The 19,932-nt window shown below is 47.9% G+C and overlaps 1 protein-coding gene across 4 annotated transcripts in view; it reads left to right on the top strand.

Annotated features, from left to right (window-relative positions):
* Positions 1-19,932, top strand: part of PARP4 (poly(ADP-ribose) polymerase family member 4) — a 1,744,976-nt gene that overhangs the window by 382,702 nt on the left and 1,342,342 nt on the right. For all 4 annotated transcript variants that reach the window (XM_069202293.1, XM_069202292.1, XM_069202291.1 and 1 more), the window contains exon 16: positions 10,898-11,029. In XM_069202293.1, coding sequence (XP_069058394.1) covers positions 10,898-11,029 — 132 coding nt within the window. The remainder of the gene's footprint in view (positions 1-10,897; positions 11,030-19,932) is intronic.

Raw genomic sequence — 19,932 nt, 5'->3', positions numbered from 1 at the left:
GGATCCACCTGTCATATGGAGGCACCTAAACCTGACCTTCAGGAGGCCAAAGGTTCGCTCGATCACCCTCCTAGTTCTCCCATGGGCCTCATTGTACCGTTCCTCTCCTTGGTCCTGGGATTCCTCACTGGGGTTAATAGCCAGGAAAGGTTGGGGTAACCAGAGTCCCCTAATAGCCACACCCGGTGCCTCTGGAGTTGACCCATCACATACGGGATGCTGCTATTCCGCAGGATGTAGGCGTCATGCACTGAGCCAGGGAACTTGGCATTAACATGGGAGATGTACTGGTCTGCCAAACAGACCACCTGGATATTCATGGAATAATAACTCTTCCTGTTCCTGTACACCTGTTCACTCCTGCTGGGGGGGATCAGTGGCACCGATGATGTTGGGAATATGTCCAAGGGCATAGAAATCACCCTTCACGGTAGGCAAATCCCCCACCTCAGGGAAAACTATGTAGCTCCGCATGTGTTTGAGCAGGGCAGACAACACTCTGGACAACACCTTGGAAAACATGGGCTGGGACATCCCTGATGATATGGCCACTGTTGTTTGAAATGACCCACTTGCTAGGAAATGGAGCACTGACAGCACCTGCACTAGAGGGGGGATCCCTGTGGGTTGGCGGATGGGTGACATCAGGTCTGGCTCCAGCTGGGCACACAGTTCCTGTATAGTGGCTCGGTCAAGCCTGTATGTCAGCATGACATGTCGTTCCTCCATTGTCGACAGGTCCACCAGCGGTCTGTACACGGGAAGATTCCTCCATCTCCTCGCATGTCCCAGCGGACGGTGCCTATGAAGGACAACAGCGAGCACAGAGTCAATCAACCCACAGGTACGTTCCCACAGCTTGCACAGAACACGATTCTCAATGCATTGAATGGCTTGTATGAGTGTTGATGCAAGGCCTAGGTATGTGTGACACAGTAGAAATTAAGCCATGTGGACCCTTGAAATGGCGGCTGCCTGACCTGTGAAGTGCGACAGTGGGATGTGAGGTCAATGCGCTGGAGTGGCACACCGTGGAGGTAGGCGGTCGAGGACCGCGGCGCAAAGCCGCATTCGTTAACATTGAACCCTATGGGTTTCAGGAGCCAATGACGATGTGCGGCGGCGGTCACAGTACGCACCGCCACGGTACGCACCGCCGCGGGCGTGACTGCCATTTTCTATCTGCTTAGTCACTCGATACCTGATCTTCCACAGGAGAGGACCTATACTGCAAGTGCTGCTGTGACCTCGGTCTGGAAGGGACAATGGCTGCTGCGACTGGGGAAAGGGCCCCTGCCTTCACTTCTGAACAATTGGAGAAACTCGTGGATGGGGTCCTCCCCCAGTATGCGCTACTCTACGGTCCTCCAGACCAACAGGTAAGTACACTGGGAGCATGCTTTGTGGCCAATGCCTGTGTTGAGTGGGGTGAATGAAAGATGGTGGGGAGGGGAGCGATTGAGGCATGCATCAAACGACAGATGAGAGCATGTGTCACATGGCAAGGGTGGGGATGGGGGGCCACTCACATCGAGCATGCAGAAGGTGATGATTTTTTTTCTCCCCCTGTACATGTCACATAGGTCAGCGCCCACCAGAAAGTCGCTATTTGGCGTGCCATCGCCAAGGACGTCCGGACTCTGGGGGTCCACAACAGACGGGGCACCCACTGCCGGAAGAGGTGGGAGGACATCCGACGCTGGAGCAGGAAGACGGCGGAGGCTCAGCTGGGGATGGCCTCCCAACGTAGGAGGGGTGCCAGTCGTACTTTGACCCCCCTGATGTTCCGGATCCTGGCAGTGGCCTACCCCAATTTGGATGGGCGCGTGAGGACATCACAGCAGACACAAGGGGGTGAGTACAAGCACATTCTGCTATCTTTGCGCGCAGTGGAGGTGTCTGGGTGGGGGAGGAGGGCTGTGGGTATCCCTAGGCCAGGGCGATTTCAGTAGGCTAGGCCCCTCCATAAGGCATGGCCCTGTGCCCCCGCCCCCCACCTCTGTAGGGTGCCTAGTACAGCTATTCATGGCCCTGTGTCATCTATGTGTGCAGTTGTCGTCCATAGGCTTGTAGGCCATGTCCCACTGATTGAGTAGTGTACCCCAAGTGCGCGGCGTAGTGCAGGGGGCTTCTGTGTCTGTCCTCTCCGCCAACGGTGTCGCCCATGCATGCACTCAACATGTCTTTATTTCTCCCCCCCACCCTTTTTTTGTGGTCTTCCTGTTCATGTGTACATTAGCATCATCAGGCGGAGGAGAAGTGGCATCAGAGCACGAGGGAGCTGCATCCCACATGGCCCTGGAGGGCCATGCAACGGACTCTGAGTACACCAGTGGGATGGAGGGCGAGCTCCACAGCGGGGACACGTGCTGATGTCAGTGACAGCGACTCGTCCTCTGAAGGGAGCTCCCTTGTGGTGGCGGCAACATCCGTGCCCCCCGCAACAACAGGTACAGCAGCCACCCAGCGCACCTGTACCGCCCTCCCAGCAGCCCCTCAGCGTTCGCCCTGTGCCCGCTCACCCAGGAAGGTGGGCATCTCCTTCGCCCCAGGCACCTCAGGCCCTGCCCCTGTCACCTCTGCTGCCCTCAGTGAGGAGGTCATTGACCTCCTGAGGACCATCATTGTTGGGCAGTCTACCCTTTTGAATGCCATCCAGGGTGTAGAAAGGGAGGTGCACCAGAGTAATGCATACCTGGAGGGCATTCATTCTGGTCAGGCTGCCCATCAGCGATCGTTCAACGCTCTGGCCTCAGCACTGACGGCAGCCATTGTCCCTGTCTCTAGCCTCCCCCCTCCAACTTCCTCCACCCAGACCCAAACCCCTGTACCTCTGCCTATCCTAGACACACCATCAGACCAGCCTGCACACACCTCAACACCCAAGGGAAGCTCATCCAGACATAAGCACCACACATCACACAAGCATTCACACAAGCAACATCCACATGCAGACATACCAACAGCCACTGCCTCCTCTCTGTCCCCCTCCTCCTCGTCTCCCTCCTCCCTCCCTGTGACGTCTCCACTCACACTTGCATGCACAACATCTTCAGCCACTACGTCCATCACCAGCACACCCACCAGAACACTCCGCACACGTGCAGTCACCACCCCCACTACCATTTACACGTCCCCTGTGTCCTCTCCCAGTGTGTCTGTCACCCCCTCTTCCAAACCACACAAACGCAGGCAGCCACCCATCCAACAGCCATCCACCTCACGACAGCCTCCAGCACCTGCACCCAAAGACACCAGACTTCACTCTCCTACAACCACATCCTCTTCCTCCACTCCCATACCCACTACACCTACCCATCCCTCTCTTTCTAAATTTCTTTTCCTTTCCAAATTTGACCTCTTTCCAACAACTCCCCCACCCCGTCCATCTCATAAGACTCCAATCAGCACCTCAGCCACCACAAAACCGGGACCTATAAAGACAATTGTCCAAGGACTTTGGAGTCCCCCACCCTCAAGGGCAGCTAGTTCGGCTAGGAGCCAAGACACGGCCAGCCCACCCCCGGAAAAGCAAGCAAAAATTGCCAGTGCCCGACGCGAGAGGCCAAAGACAGCAGGCTCCAAAATCCCTACCCTGGCTCTGTCAGGAAGTGGGGTGCCACCTGGCACACCGCCAAAGGGTGGAAAGGGCCACAGATGAGCAGGGAAGGGTGGCAAGGGCAGTACGCCCGACAAGTCCGGCAGCAGGCCAGCTGCCCAGGAGGGCCCCACCAGCCCCATTCCAGGTGTGCAGGAGGACACCCACAGGCCCGGTACTGCAGCCCAGGAGGGCCCCGCAAGCGAAAAGACAGATGGGCAGGAAGGCCCCGCCAGCCACATGTCAGGTGGCGAGTGACATCCATGCCATGGCCGGATCTGCTGACCTGGACACTCATCTCAAGCACCGATGAACAGGGCCCTTCAAGTCAAGAACCGCTGAACAGGGCCCTTCAAGTCAAGCCCCGCTGAACATGGCCCTTCAAGTCAAGAACCGCTGAACAGGGCCCTTCAAGTCAAGCACCGCTGAACAGGGCCCTTCAAGTCAAGAACCGATGAACAGGGCCCTTCAAGTCAAGCACCGCTGAACAGGGCCCTTCAAGTCAAGAACCGATGAACAGGGCCCTTCAAGTCAAGCACCGCTGAACAGGGCCCTTCAAGTCAAGCACCGCTGAACAGGGCCCTTCAAGTCAAGCACCGCTGAACAGGGCCCTTCAAGTCAAGCACTGCTGAACAGGGGCCCTTCAAGTCAAGAACCGCTGAACAGGGCTCTTCAAGTCAAGAACCGCTGAACAGGGCACCGCCGTCTCAAGCACTGCTGAACAGGGCACCGCCGTCTCAAGCACCGCTGAACAGGGCCCTTCTAGTCAAGAAACGCTGAACAGGGCCCTTCAAGTCAAGCACCGCTGAACAGGACCCTTCAAGTCAAGCACCGCTGAACAGGGCCCTTCAAGTCAAGCACCGCTGAACAGGGCCCTTTAAGTCAAGAACCGCTGAACAGGGCCCTTCAAGTCAAGCACCGCTGAACAGGGCCCTTTAAGTCAAGCACCGCTGAACAGGGCCCTTCAAGTCAAGCACCGTTGAACAGGGCACTTCAAGTCAAGAACCGCTGAACAGGGCCCTTCAAGTCAAGAACCGCTGAACAGGGCACCGCCGTCTCAAGCACCGCTGAACAGGGCACCGCTGTGTCAAGCACCGCTGAACAGGGCACCGCTGTGTCAAGCACCGCTGAACAGGGCCCTTCTAGTCAAGAACCGCTGAACAAGGCCCTTCAAGTCAAGCACCGCTGAACAGGGCACCGCCGTCTCAAGCACCGCTGAACAGGGCCCTTCTAGTCAAGAACCGCTGAACAGGACCCTTCAAGTCAAGCACCGCTGAACAGGGCACCGCCGTCTCAAGCACCGCTGAACAGGGCCCTTCAAGTCAAGAACCGCTGAACAGGGCCCTTCAAGTCAAGAACCGCTGAACAGGGCCCTTCAAGTCAAGCACCGTTGAACAGGGCCCTTCAAGTCAAGCACCGCTGAACAGGGCCCTTCAAGTCAAGCACCGCTGAACAGGGCCCTTCAAGTCAAGAACCATGAACAGGGCCCTTCAAGTCAAGAACCGCTGAACAGGGCACCGCCGTCTCAAGCACCGCTGAACAGGGCCCTTCTAGTCAAGAACCGATGAACAGGGCCTTTCAAGTCAAGCACTGCTGAACAGGGCACCGCCGTCTCAAGCACTGCTGAACAGGGCACCGCCGTCTCAAGCACCGCTGAACAGGGCCCTTCTAGTCAAGAACCGCTCAACAGGGCCCTTCAAGTCAAACACCGCTCCGCTGGGCCCTTCATCTCAAGCACCGCTCCGCTGGGCCCTTCATCTCAAGCACCGCTCCGCTGGGCCCTTCATCTCAAGCACCGCTCCGCTGGGCCCTACATCTCAAGCACCGCTCCGCTTGGGCCCTTCATCTCAAGCACCGCTCCGCTGGGCACCGCTGTCTAAAGCACCGCTCCGCTGGGCCCTTCATCTCAAGCACCGCTCCGCTGGGCCCTTCATCTCAAGCACCGCTCCGCTGGGCCCTTCACCTCAAGCACCGCTCCGCTGGGCCCATTCATCTCAAGCACCTCTCCGCTGGGCCCTTCATCTCAAGCACCGCTCCACTGGGCACCGCTGTCTAAAGCAATGCTCCGCTGGGCCCTTCATCTCAAGCACCGCTCCGCTGGGCCCTTCATCTCAAGCACCGCTCCGCTGGGCCCTTCATCTCAAGCACTGCTCCGCTGGGCCCTTCATCTCAAGCACCGCTCCGCTGGGCCCTTCATCTTAAGCACTGCTCCGCTGGGCCCATTCATCTCAAGCACCGCTCCGCTGGGCCCTTCATCTGAAGCACCGCTCCGCTGGGCACTGCTGTCTAAAGCACCGCTCTGCTGGCCCCTTCATCTCAAGCACCGCTCCGCTGGGCCCATTCATCTCAAGCACCGCTCCGCTGGGCCCTTCATCTGAAGCACCGCTCCGCTGGGCACTGCTGTCTAAAGCACCGCTCTGCTGGGCCCTTCATCTCAAGCACCGCTCCGCTGGGCCCATTCATCTCAAGCACCGCTCCGCTGGGCCCTTCATCTGAAGCACCGCTCAGCTGGGCACTGCTGTCTAAAGCACCGCTCTGCTGGGCCCTTCATCTCAAGCACCGCTCCGCTGGGCCCATTCATCTCAAGCACCGCTCCGCTGGGCCCTTCATCTCAAGCACCGCTCCGCTGGGCACCGCCGTCTCAAGCACCGCTCCGCTGGGCCCTTCATCTCAAGCACCGCTCCGCTGGGCCCATTCATCTCAAGCACCGCTCCGCTGGGCCCTTCATCTGAAGCACCGCTCCGCTGGGCACTGCTGTCTAAAGCACCGCTCTGCTGGGCCCTTCATCTCAAGCACCGCTCCGCTGGGCCCTTCATCTCAAGCACCGCTCCGCTGGGCACCGCCGTCTCAAGCACCGCTCCGCTGGGCCCTTCATCTCAAGCACCGCTGAACTGGGCCCTTCATCTCAAGCACCGCTGAACTGGGCCCTTCATCTCAAGCACCGCTGAACTGGGCCCTTCATCTCAAGCACCGCTCCGCTGGGCACCGCTGTCTAAAGCAACGCTGAACTGGGCCCTTCATCTCATGAACCGCTGGCCCATTGGCGGAAGGGGCAGGCCCGCATCTGTGTCGGGCAGGGCTGCACGAAGCACTCTGGGCACTAGTCCCCCTTCAGAACCAGTGGAGTCTGTCATCCACTTGTGAGACTGTGGCTTTGCACTCCCCAGGATGGCACAGTGGGCACCCACCCACTGTAGAGACTTGAGAGACTGTGGCTTTGCACTCCCCAGGATGGCACAGTGGGCAACCCACCCACTGTAGAGACTTGAGAGACTGTGGCTTTGCACTCCCCAGGATGGCACAGTGGGCAACCCACCCACTGTAGAGACTTGAGAGACTGTGGCTTTGCACTCCCCAGGATGGCACAGTGGGCAACCTACCCACTGTAGAGTGGATCTGGCGTTGTGGACTCATCTGGCTGAGGTGCCCCCCCTTCCCTTCCCCCTGAGGTGCCTGTAGTTCTCCTATCTGATGCCCCTGCAGTGTTCTCTCCATTGGAGTCAGGTATCCTGTGTGGGCTTTGCCCATGTGTTTTGGCCCAGTGGCCCACGAACAATGGCTGATACACATATCGGACAGGACAATTTATATATATATAGTTATAGATGTTTGATATATTTTATACTCAGCCTAACAATATAATCCAAATTTCATAATCATTTCCTTTTGTATTTGCATTCTTCCGGGGGGTTTGGGGGTGTAACTCTGAGTTGTTGCTATGCATTGATGTGTGTGTTGTAGTGGGTGAGGGTGGGGGTGGGTGTGTCGCGTATGTGTGTCCCCGTAATTTTTTGCCTCCCCCTCCCCTGTGTCGTAGGTGCAGTACTCACGTTGTCTTCTGCGCCGGCATTCGTGCTCCTGGTAGAGGAGCAGGAATACAATAGCTGGGAGGATGTGTAGTTTGGGTTCCATGCTGTCCAGATTCCTCGTGGGGTGTATGGAGGTGAGCGTTTTCCGTTCGAAATATCTGTTTCCGCCGTGTTTTTATTGGCGGGGCTACCGCCCCGGAAAAGGTGTCGGATCGGTGGGTTGTGATAGGGTGGGCGGTACATTGTCTCCCGCCTGTCTGTTGGCGATGACCGCTGCGCTGTTTGTTTGTCCCGCCGTGGCGGTCGAAGTGTTAAAGTGGCGGTCTCTGTTGGCGGTTTCCGCCAGGGTCAGAATTCAATTTTTTTTACCGCCAGCCTGTTGGCGGGTTAGCCGCCGCTTTAACACCGACCGCCAGGTTGGAATGACCCCCTAAATGTTTCCATAATCCAGTCAGGAAAGAATCAGTGCTTGTATCATTGCACTGGGAATGGTAGGCAACCAAGAATCTTTCTCATCCATCTGAGTTTTCCAAAGCAGGCAGCCGCTAGCTTGGTGATCTGGGTATTCATTGAAAGCTTGCTATGTAACAAGAATCCCAAGTTCTTTACAGCAGGAATTGGAGTGGGGCAAGGCCCAAGAGTCTTGTGCCATAGGTGAGGGCCCCATAGCTGTTGCTGGTGTTTGCCTGTCTCTGACATCACCCTTCCTTGCTAATATCTCTTGCTGTGATACAGTTCTTCGGGGGTGGGGGAGAAAGGGTAAACAATCCGTGCTTGCCAGCTCCCGTTGTTACGCCCCAGTGGGGCCTCAGTCTCATTTTCACTTTATTGATGGGGTCTCTGTTTGAGTCCCTCCACAGGTGCAGTTGTTATCAATGGTACAGTGGTTTGGTGGCCTTCACCTTGGCGAGGTGAGTCAGTGAATTGCAAGCCCTGAGCACCCACCCACCATTGACATCCTTTTCTCCTGACAAATTAGTGTTGCAAACCAGGGCTGCCTTCCTGTCTAAGGTGGTGACACTTTTTAAGCCAGTCCATTACCCTTCAAACATTGTTTTTCATGCCAACGAAGGAGGAAGAGGAATGGCTTCACAGGATACAAGGTGGACGGTAAGCTTCCACCTATACTGTACCACAGACATATGACTGGATGACCAACTCTTCGTTGGATAGTGTGGTTTAAAGAAAGACAAAGCATTGCAGAAGTGGATGCTGTCTAAATGGATTATTCTTTACATCATGACCTGTTATGCAGAAGAAAAAACCCAGAAGACATTAGGGCTCATTCCACCAGAGCCAAATCATTGTCCTCAGCCCTTGCCAGATGAGCTTGGATCAAAGAAACCTGAAAGGCGGCTACATAGATATCCCTGCACACTTTCACTATGCTTTACTGATTGGATTCCAAATTGTGTAGCGGTGGTCCCTTTGCCAGATCCATTTTGCAAGTCTTCCTTATTTAATCTCTTCTAAAAAAGGGTACTGTTTGGGATTCTGTTCTACAGGTGAGGAATTAGCAGGTTAACGTATTCATCAGACAAAGAAAAAGTTTCTAACCTGCAGTAACAATCTGTCTGGTCGATACTCTACTTGGAGATTCCTCACTATTCTCACCCACCTCCACATTTAATGATTGTGTTATAGGGAAAGATTAATAAGGTCCCTATTCAAGTTTAGTACTGCATTACTCATTGTTTGGTGCCAGTCCCTCCACTGGCCCCCAAGGCTTGGAAAAATGGGTGGAAACAGATGTTGTTGCACCAGGGGGGTGTGCTATATGGCTTAGGTGACATAATCAGATCTCACTTCTGTTGTCGATATGAAGGCAGCACCTTCTACCAGCATCTTATGAGCTTTGAAGTTCGCATATCCAGTCGGATGCATGTGTTTATTCTGCAGGTGAGGAATCTGCAGGTAGATAAAGTATCCACCAGAAAGATAGTTACAACAGGTGAATAACTTTTTCTCTAGTGCCCAGAATTGTTTGGGCAGATAATCAGGAGAGAACCCCCTATTTTATCAGGGTTCATGAGCAGAAGTTTCTCCGTGGATAAAAATAATCTCTGTATAGATAAACATAAAGGAGGTTTATGTGGGCAAATGCACACTCAGGATAGATTTATTCATAGTAATTGCTTTAGTGCTAGGCATGTGACTACTCCTGAGTAACAACAACTGTCACAGTTTTGCAGGAGAACTCTATGGGAGCAAATGTTGGTCTTTTTTTTGTAACGTTTGAAAATCGTGCCCCACTGCCCAAAGGCTCATTCATATAACAGTTATCCTCCTTCGCCATGTCGTCCCTTCTTAAATCTGCTACGGCCCACATGTCTCATAAATGGCCCCTCGGACAGGGAAGTCTGCCTTTCATCATTCAAAAGTTAATAATTTGAGTACTATTAAACTGAGTAATATTAACACGTTATGCAGAGTGTTTTCAACTGTGGTATGAAACACTGCAAACATATGTCGAGGTTATTTTATTATTACAAACTACATTATTATGTTTCTTATTGTTGTTGCTTTTGTTATTGTTATTATTATTATTATTCTGTTTAAGTATTATCTAGCATTTGAGAGTTAAAAGGTTTCACACTGTATGCGTTGGAGGACCGTCGCAAAGAAAGACATGATACCACCTGTACACCATTTTGTGATGTAAACAAACACCACTTTGAATCCTTTCACAAATTGGCAGAAGTTTTTATAAGCAGATGGCAAGAGAGAGTCTAATAAATAAAATCAGATATATCATGAGATTAAGCCTTCTTTTACTGTAGTGTGGAAATGTTTATGATGGTGAATGATATAGATATTATAAGATGAGGTTCTTGATTTTTATTCTATCCACCATACGTGATGCCCCTTAAACAGATATATAGACTGTTGGTAATCCAAGGTTGCTTATAATGTAGTAAAGCATCACATTGGTATATAACGTGAGCAGAGTTGTTCAAAAGGATTTTTCTTATTTCCTATGTGTCTTCCTATATGGTTGAATTAGGTTATGAGTTTTAAAACATAACTTGTTGCTTGGACACCGATGAGCAACTGTTAGATGAACCACAACCCCACCAAGTAATTTAGACACAAATGCAAAATCTGATTTGTAGCCTCCAATCGAAACATGTTTGAGATAAGAAATGCAAGGTGCAAAGTAGAGTCTTCATTGACAAATGCAGGTAGCTTTATCAATAGAGCTAGCTAGTACACATGAAGCTTGCTGGCTTGCAACTATTCAAAGTGTGTGTTGAGGTCAGTTCTTAATACTCAATTAAATAAGCATTTTAATTATCTAATGTTGCATTTTTTTAATACTAAACTAGGGCAGCAGTCTGTCCTAAAATTTGGTATCCAAAAACCTTTGATAACATAACTTTCTCTGATACCCAGTGATTTTGTTCGCCCCGTATAAAACTACAAACAAATGTGCATACATTTTGGGTGCTTGTTATTACATTATCATAATTGGATTCTTTTTTTATTGTAGGTTGTGGTTTTTCAAAGATACACAAATCGAAGCACAGTCCCCATTGAGGCAAAATATGTCTTTCCTCTGGATAGCACAGCAGCTGTGTGCGGATTTGAAGCTTTCATCAATGGAAAACATATTATAGGAGAGGTAATTAAATTCATGCTGCCCCAGAACTCTGCCTTGTGTTTGGTCACTTCTGGGGTTGACAGGATTTATAAGTTAAATTTCTGGTGTATATAAAAATATTAATACTTTAAAGTCTGCTTGGCAACTTTTTAAAATGCTTTTATGTCAAAAACTACTGACTTACACCTAACCAACAAAGCATGCTTTCTGAGTAAAGTTCTACTTACATGCCAAGTATGGTGTAAATACATTTAGTGGTTCAAGCTGTAGGCAGGAGCAAAATTTCCTATGGGAGATAAAATGGGAAAACACTTATTTTTCCTCCCCACACCCCTAGCTTTTTTCCGATCTTGAATGGTCAAACTTGGCTTGCCAGATCTAATCTGATAGTAGGTTGACAAATTTCATGAAAATCCATTCAAGAGCTCAAAATGTGAAGGCAAACTAAAAAAAAAAAAAAAAAAAAGGCTTTTCATCTCAACTATAACTGCACATACCCACAAACCCTATCTACCCCCCTTATAGTTAGGACCAACTCTTCCCATAGACAAAGCATTTTTTGTTTTGCTAATAATTTGGGCACAGTTTGCCAAATCTTCAAGACATTTTCAAAACTGATACACTAATCAGTTTAGCTGCTGTCTGGAAAGGTTTGGGGTGATTCATCAAGCAGGAGCCGAGAAAAAGGGGGCGGTCCCAAAACACTTCTTCTCTTTGTTATGTCTATGGGGATTTAGCAATTTTCGAACAAGACTACAGCCCGAACCACTGAACGGATTTACATCAAATTTGACAGAAAGGTAGATCTTGGTGCTGAAAGATCTCTTTTTGTTATTTGAAGTAAATCTGTTCAGTAGTTTTGGAGTAATTAAGAGAAATAAAATATAGATATCTAGGGACACAGATCCTCTGCAGATATGTGGATACTCGCAGATCCAAAGCCCAGTGGAAAAATAAATCACCCACTCACACACCATACCCATGCCGTGCACAGCAAAAGGTTGTGCGTAGCGTTGGGTTTGGTGTATGTGTAGTATTTCTATATTACTTTACATTAAAAAAACTGAAATTCACTGAAAAAAGGCAAAGGTTACAGGGATGTTATAGTTAGGTTCATATTGTACCCACACAAACCCATAGGAATGCAACAGTTGTAGTCATAGTTAGTCACACTTATCTGAAGAAACTATAACTTGTACAGGAAAGTAACTTTAGGCTACGAGTTCTAGTTTCTTAACATAAGTATAACTGTAACTGCTGAATTTCTCTGGTTTTATGTGGGTTGAACATGAACTCAACTATAACATCCTGTAACCTTTGATATCTGCCCTTAAGTCAAAGGATTAAGGGACGTTATAGTTAGGTGAAAATTTCAGATAAAACATATTGTTTCAAACTAACAAAACCATTCAAATTCACCAGTTGCAGTTATCTCAAGTAGCTATAATTTATCCCTTAAAATAACTGTGTCTCGCACCTCTGGCATGCACAGTGTTGTTTTCAAGGATTACATTTCCGTTGTTGCAGTGATGTTACCAGTGATGTCATAGAACATGTCATAAGTAATTCTTCCTCCTCCCAGTTCCCTGCAACTGCCACAGGGCTGACTATGCCTTGTAACAATATAAACGCTGTCATTTTAAGTAAGGCAGACCTACTGGCTTTGCCAATGGCTTAAAATACTAAAATCTAAAAGTGGCTGAGCCTATTGACTTTATGTAGGGGTCAACACATCAACATATATAAAGCAGACCTGTTGGTGTTGTCAAAAAGTCACCAATAACTATAAATAAAATGTATATTTCATAAGTTCACACATTGCAATGTTTAATAATAGTGATTGTCATTTTAATAATGCATTTTTTAAAAATTCAACATCTTTGAGTCTTTTTAAAACATTTTGTAGGCCAAAAAGTACATTCATGCAATTAACCACAATGGATCTTTGCTTTCCAGCTCAAGAGCATACAGCTTCAACTCGGAGTTCTTTGAAAAACAAATTGGGGGCTCTCCTATGGCCATGGATTCTATGACCTAAGAGTCTTACTGTGTTTTTTTATGTAGCTGGGTGTTGGGGGTGGAGGAGGGGTTTTCTGCGCTCCCTGCAGCCTTGCACAACATTAAAAAAATGATTGGTGGTACTCCTGTCCCTTTTAGGGGCACCGCTCATTTATTATTATTGTTTACTATTTTTTATAGGTGCTCACCTGGGGCACCCTCACCTTTGTTTTTTAAGTTGAGGGCAGCCACCGGCCCCTGCTGGCTTTTCCGCCAGCACCCGCAGGCGATGCTAGTGGGAGCTGAGTATTTTTTTAAAGAGGGTGCCCATCCGCAACACCCACAACAGTCAAAAACGTTAAGGGCTGCAGGGAGAGCCTCATTGCCCCTACAGCCCCATCCGACTCCCTAGCCAGCATCCATAGTGGAAGCCTGCTATTTGATGAAAGTGGGTGCCCACCCGGGGCACCCACAACAGCTAACATCATTGGGGGCCACAGGGGAGCCACAGTGCCCGAATGTCCCCAGCTGGCTCTATAGCAATCGCCCATTGTGGTTCTGGTGGGAGACAGCTTTTTTACTTTGCTCCCACCCAGGGAGACGCAGCATTTTCCTTTGCTCCCAGCTGCCGATAACAAAGTTGGGTTCCCTTCCCTGGAGAGTGTGGCCAGGGGATAAAGTTTATTTTCCCTGCCCACCCTCTCCTTGGCCGGGAACACAGCAGTGTCCCAGGGAATGGAGTTCCCGGGACACTGCAGCAATCATCTATGGTTCGCAGAGTTGGCCCACTACTCCGCTTCTCCTCAAAAAAATGGCCAGGGGGGATCAGGGTCCCTAGTGCCTCTATGAGGCTAGGGGACGGAGGTGCTCTAAAAATAGTCCTTCCGAGAGAATGGAGTAAACAATCCCTAAAATAGGCTTAGGGAGGTGTAACAGGGTCACAACATCCCTGTGATCCGAAGGACCTACGGGGCCGGTGTGTGCATATCCCATGGGTACCTTGGAATGGGCCGGTACTTAGAAAGTTAATCTGGATATCTGCTTGGGAATAACCCAAAAGGAAACCGGAACTGTGAAGACGGCGCGCTCAGAAAGAATTGGAATAGAGACGGAGGGGAAGAGGACGAGAGAGCAAGTGGAACGTTTTGCGAACGTTTGGAGTCAGCAGCTGAGAGGAGCGATGATGAAAGCAAACCAGCTCTGCGTGCCGGCATGCAGAGGCAATCGAGGACCCATCACCTTTGACTGGAAACGCTGAAACTCCCAGCCACATCCCCGGAGGGACGTGGCTACTTCAGGTGCGTACCCGTATTCCGGGCACATGGGGTTATTGGTGGACGTAGGGATAAAGGGTGCTAAAGGAGTAGAGAGAGGGAGAGAAAGAGAACCGGGCACTTGGGAGCACTGTGAAGTGTGGCGCACTGATCCCTGCACCTTTCACGGACATCGTGGTTAATTTGCTTTGTCCTACTCACTTCCCCCTCCCTGCACGCTCCTTGAACAAAACCCTTTTCCCACCTTCCCCTTTGTGACAATAACTGTGGAAGACAGGTGTAAACAAATCAAAACACTTACCTGGTTTTCCCCGATCCTTCTCTTCCCACGCAACGCCGCACACCGCAACTGGAACGACCGACCTAGAAGAAAGAAAACACAGTGAGTGAGCGAAAGGAATCAAGAGACATGGACAATAAGAAAAAAACGAAACAGTAGAGAAATCAACTAAAAGAAAAGAGAAGAGACTGCGAATAAAGAATGGAATCGTAAACAGGAGATCTGAACGTATAAGAAGCATAGAGAAGAACCAGAGAGGAAGAAAAAGGCATGAAAGGATAGGAAAACTAAAAGAACAGTTTAGTAAGAAAAGAAAGAGAAAAGTTTTGTGTTTCCACCTGGAAAGCCCCAGAAAAGAATATTAAAGAAATCTAATAGACTATTTAGCACAGAAACAGTTCTTGTCTCCTCATTTAAAAAAAAAAAGAACCCCTTTCTTCACAAGGAACCCACAACAGGAGGGTGGTTCCGTGTGCCTCTCTCCCAATTTTGATAAAAGCGGCCCCAAGGGATGAGGGCGGGAAGGCAAGCTACCCCCCTCAACTTAGTGACAATTTGCCTTTGGGCTGAGGTCCCCAGGGCCTTAAAATTTGTTGGTGGGGGCATATTTTTTTATGTATTTTTGCAGGACATGGGACTGAGTTTCGAGTCCTAAAATGACTGTTGCCACATCTTTGTTGATGTGGTGGCAGCAAATCAGATCATCTGTCTTGATCTGTTAGATCCTCGGATCCTCTGCTGCCTGAAATATAAATATTTTGAATGTTAATTTCTCAAAAATCACTGAGCAGATTTGCACCAGATCACAAAAAGTGCACTCTGGACCAGGATTCTGACATATTTCGGGTAATTCAGTTGAACCGTTTTTGCGGTATCGCTGTTCAGTTTTCCCATGAAAAATGGCATGGAGGAAAAAGAGTTTTGTCACTCCCCCTTTTTCTCAGCCCACTCTCGATGGATCACCCCAAAACGTTCCAGGAATGAGCTGAGGTGGATGAACTCTTCTTATTGGAACTTTCGGAGACATGTATCAGTTGCATGGTGAGCAAAGCCCTCAAGTCACACTCCAGAGGTGAAGCTCTGGATAACATCAGGAAAAGTTATTCAAGATTCGGCAAATGGTGCCAGCGTTTTTAGAATCTTCGTGAAATTTTCCTAAAAAATCTGCCCAATGGTCTTGTTGTACATGGGAAGTTTTGGGTGATCGGTCAAGCGGGAGCCAAGGGGCGGGGGGGGGGAATAAAAAAGGTGTGTTTACCATGTTAATTCCCATATATTCTTTAGAAATGCCTGGAGCCCGAACCGCTAGACGGAATTACAGCAAATTTGACAGAAAGGTAGCTTTTGGTCTGCAGATTATTCTTTTCAGTAGATCAAGAAAAATTAAAGGAAATACCCATTTTTATATTTTTGCCTAATCTAAGCACAGATCTTATGGTGAGATCTGATTGGCTGTTGGCACTGCAACCATGAAGTGCTGGCAGCCATCTTGGGACCAATATTCTTGATAGCACACCATTGAAATGCATTGTAGTGAATGGCAGGTTTTGAGGGTCACAAAAAGCAGAACGCATAAAGGGTGATAACAAATTTTAGTTGCAAAATAAATCATTTGTTGATGGTACCATACTCATGTTAGGAATTTTGGTGTGTTTAAGTTTATGTTACCCTGATGGGATTTCATGAATCATGTTTGAAAGAAAACTGGTTTCTCATAATTTTCCCATAGAGGTGATGGAAGGTGCTTCAGAAGCTAAAATGAGAGTATATTTTCTGTAAATTCACATTACCTTTCTCAGCCATATGAGAATGAAGTCTGACATTCTTAGTAAAAGTACTTCCAACAGGAGCAGCCTGTCCTTTGATTCCATTGTGTTCTACTACAGCCTCCCAGAGTGTTCTGAAGACTTACTTATGACAAAAGTGTGGCACACCTGAAGCCATCTTGATTGAATCAAACTGGTAAAACGTAACACCTTTAATTTAGATAGGAACAAAATGAAGGGGTTCATTTTGTCATAGAAAGTATGGTTAGTGCTGTAGAATAAAAATGTAGGACACATTTTAAGTGAGTTCTCAAATATCTTTCTCATCTGTTTCATTAAAATGTTCTGGCATGAGGGCTGAAACATGCACTTTCAACACTAGCAGCAGACTGCAGCTTACAGTGTTCTAATGAGCAACTAGAGTAGAAGCATTATGAATTTATGCCAACAATGTGGCACATCTGGACTCCGTCTTGCTGGATTCAAGTGAAAAACTGAAAGCATTTTCTACTGAGGACACTGCAGTAAACAAATAAATTAGGAAGCTTCATAACACACAAGTCTCCCAAGATGGCCACCAGACAAAAAAAGTGCCCAGATGTAGCACATGGATCACCCAAATGTAGCCCAAGTATAGTCCAATGACAGAATTGTGCAAAACACTTATTTTTTTTGTTTTTGTTTGCAGTTTGATTTAGCGCAGATTGACCCAAAGGTGTGGGTACTTTACATGAGCATCAGTTACATTACACAAGGACACATTCATTTTGGTACATAAAGATAGCATATAATTTAAACATGCTTTGTCACTATTTGAGAACTCAGAAAATATGTCCTCATTGTAGTTTTTTAGAGCACTAACCATAATTTCTATGGGACTAAGACTAAATTTTTATAATGTATAATGGAAATTCTTTAGGTATGACAGTTTTTATTACATCAAGATGAAATCATGCGTGCCACACTTTTGTAATAAATACAGAATGTTGGCAATCTAGTTGTTCATTAGAATACTGTGGGGAGGCAGAGCTCAGGGGCACAGACTCAGATCATTGAGGGCAGGAAGGAGTGTGCAGAGGCAACAAGTTTACCACACTGGGCAGGCGGGAGGGGCAGTGGCAATACAACGAACCATGGAGGGCAGGGGAAAGTGGGGGCAGTTGCAACAAACCAACCATGCAGGACAGGCAAGAGAGGCTGTGGCAATATGACAGACCATTGAGGGCAGAAGAAAGAGGCAATGACAGTACAACCATACATGCCAGCGGACCCGATTGAAGCAGGAGACTCCCCGTGTTTTAAGCACAAAGGGGCTTTATTTTAGCTACTTCCGGCCTAAAATCTCCTCTTTTTCAATGTAAGTCAGAAGGGGAAAATCAATCCCCCAGGTTTTTTTTTCAAAATCTCCCTCTTACCAAGTTCAAAATGTTGGCAAGTATGGTCCATTGGATCACAGAGGGAAGGAGGAATGGGGTAGGGACATGGACTCAAATGAGCAGGGGCACCAAAGTGACCTTAAAGTGCAAACGTCAGGCGTTGCAGCAGTACAATACACCATAAAGGGCAGTCGGGGGCAGTGCAGCACAATGGACTATGAAAAGCAATAAAGAGGGGACAGGGCCATGTTCATGGTCAACAGAGAGCAGAGGGAAAGAGGCAAGGGCAGCAAGCTGACCATACTGGACAGACAGGAGGGACAGCTGCAGCATAACGGACCATGAGGGGCAGGAGAGAGGGGGCAGTGGCAGCACATCGGGCCATGCAGGGCAGGAGGGAGGGGGCTGGTGCATGGACTCATACAACAGAAGGTAGGGAGGAGGTGAATGGGGCAGCAAGCTAAATGTTCAGGGCAGGCGGCAAGGGCAGTGGCAGAACAACGGCCACACAGTACTGTAATGAGGGAGCAGGGGAGTGGACTTGGACTGTGGACGGCAAGGAGAGAGGGATGCAGGTGCACCCTGTGTCCAAATCCCCTCCCCCTCAACGTGCACTGCAATGGGCATCTTACTTAATGTTAAAAAAAAACCTACAAATTCACTGGAAAAATCAAAAGTTACAGGGACGTTATAGTTAAGAAATAGAAACAAATTGAATTGAAATCAGACTGTGCAGTTTCCTGGCACAGTAGCCAAAAGGTAAAAAGATTAAATAACCTTCATTCAAACCTGGTTAAAAAGCCATGTTTTCAGCTTTTTTTTAAAGGCTGATTAATTGGAGACGGCACACAATTCTAATGGTAGCTTGTTCCAAGCAATGGCACATAGAAAAGCAAAAGTTCTAGCTCACGCTCTAAACTTCAGCACTGTAGGAATCGCTGCCTATAATTTATTGTCAGATCTTAAGATTTCGGGTGGGAGAATGGAAGCTGAACCTGGTTCTAATGTACACAGCCCCAGATTAATGACCCATGTGTCAGCACCAACACCTTAAACACAATACTTTTTGTAATCGGAAGCCAGTGCAGATCACACAGATGTGGCTATATATGCATTTTCACAGGCTATCTCAAAAGAAGGCGAGCTGCCGCGTTCTGCACCACCTGCAATTTCCTAAGAAAACAAAGGATACAGAGACGTTATAGTTTGTTTCAGATTTTGCACGCACAAAACCATAGAAATTCAGCTGTTAATAGTTAGAGTTATTTCAGGTAACTATAATTTGTTCCCTAAGGTAATTATAAATCACACCCTTGCCATGCACTGCTATTTACCCCAGTTCTTACATCGCTCATGGAATCTTCTTTGACATCATTGATAATATCACTGTAACATTTGCAGTAAAGTTATTGATTAGAAAACTGTGCATGGGTGGACGCAAGTTAGTTACCTTAGGGCACGAGTTATAGTTACTTGAAATAACTCTAACAGCTGAATTTCTATAGTTTTGTGTGTTTTTTATATATGTTATATATATATATATATATATATATATACATATATATATATATATCTGACATCCGGAAACTTCATCCATCTCAGAATGTTTTGAACCTGTTACAGAAAAAAACAGCTAAACGTCCTAACTATAACTACCTACTGGCAACCGCTAGTAGGTAATATATATGTGTGTGTATGTGTTTATATATATATAGAATATACATATATGTACACACACACACACTTCATTTATGCTATCACAATGAAAATAAATGTGCCCCAATAACTCATGTTACTTAGAGCACCTATACTAATAAACATACGTTCACACTTTTAGTGCAAAGGTCAAATTGCAGATTATTACCCTAGTAACCTGAGCTTAAAATGAGAAAATCATTGTGCTTTACAGATTGCATGTTACAAGTTACCTATGTAAGCAACTCATAGACACAAGGCCCTTTGAATTCGGTTTACCCTTATGGCCCAGATTTAATCCCTACTAATACCTTTTATTTAAAAAAAATCACACAACAAAGTGCTTTGGTGTAAACCATATACGCAGATCTGCAGAGTAGAATCAGCTATTTATTACCATTGTTGTGGAAGGCGAGGTTGTGGTCAAAATGACTCAATTGTGATTTTGCCTCTGGTGAAGTTGCTCTTGGGAGAGGAACATTCCTATCCCTATTGGCTACTCTCCTCCAAAGCAAGATTGAGGATTCTGCAACAA

This window comes from Pleurodeles waltl, chromosome 8 (assembly GCF_031143425.1).
Source record: "Pleurodeles waltl isolate 20211129_DDA chromosome 8, aPleWal1.hap1.20221129, whole genome shotgun sequence".
Classification (NCBI taxonomy): domain Eukaryota; kingdom Metazoa; phylum Chordata; class Amphibia; order Caudata; family Salamandridae; genus Pleurodeles; species Pleurodeles waltl.
The sequence above is the reverse complement of the archived record's forward strand: the minus strand, read 5'-3'. Positions and strand labels throughout refer to the sequence as shown.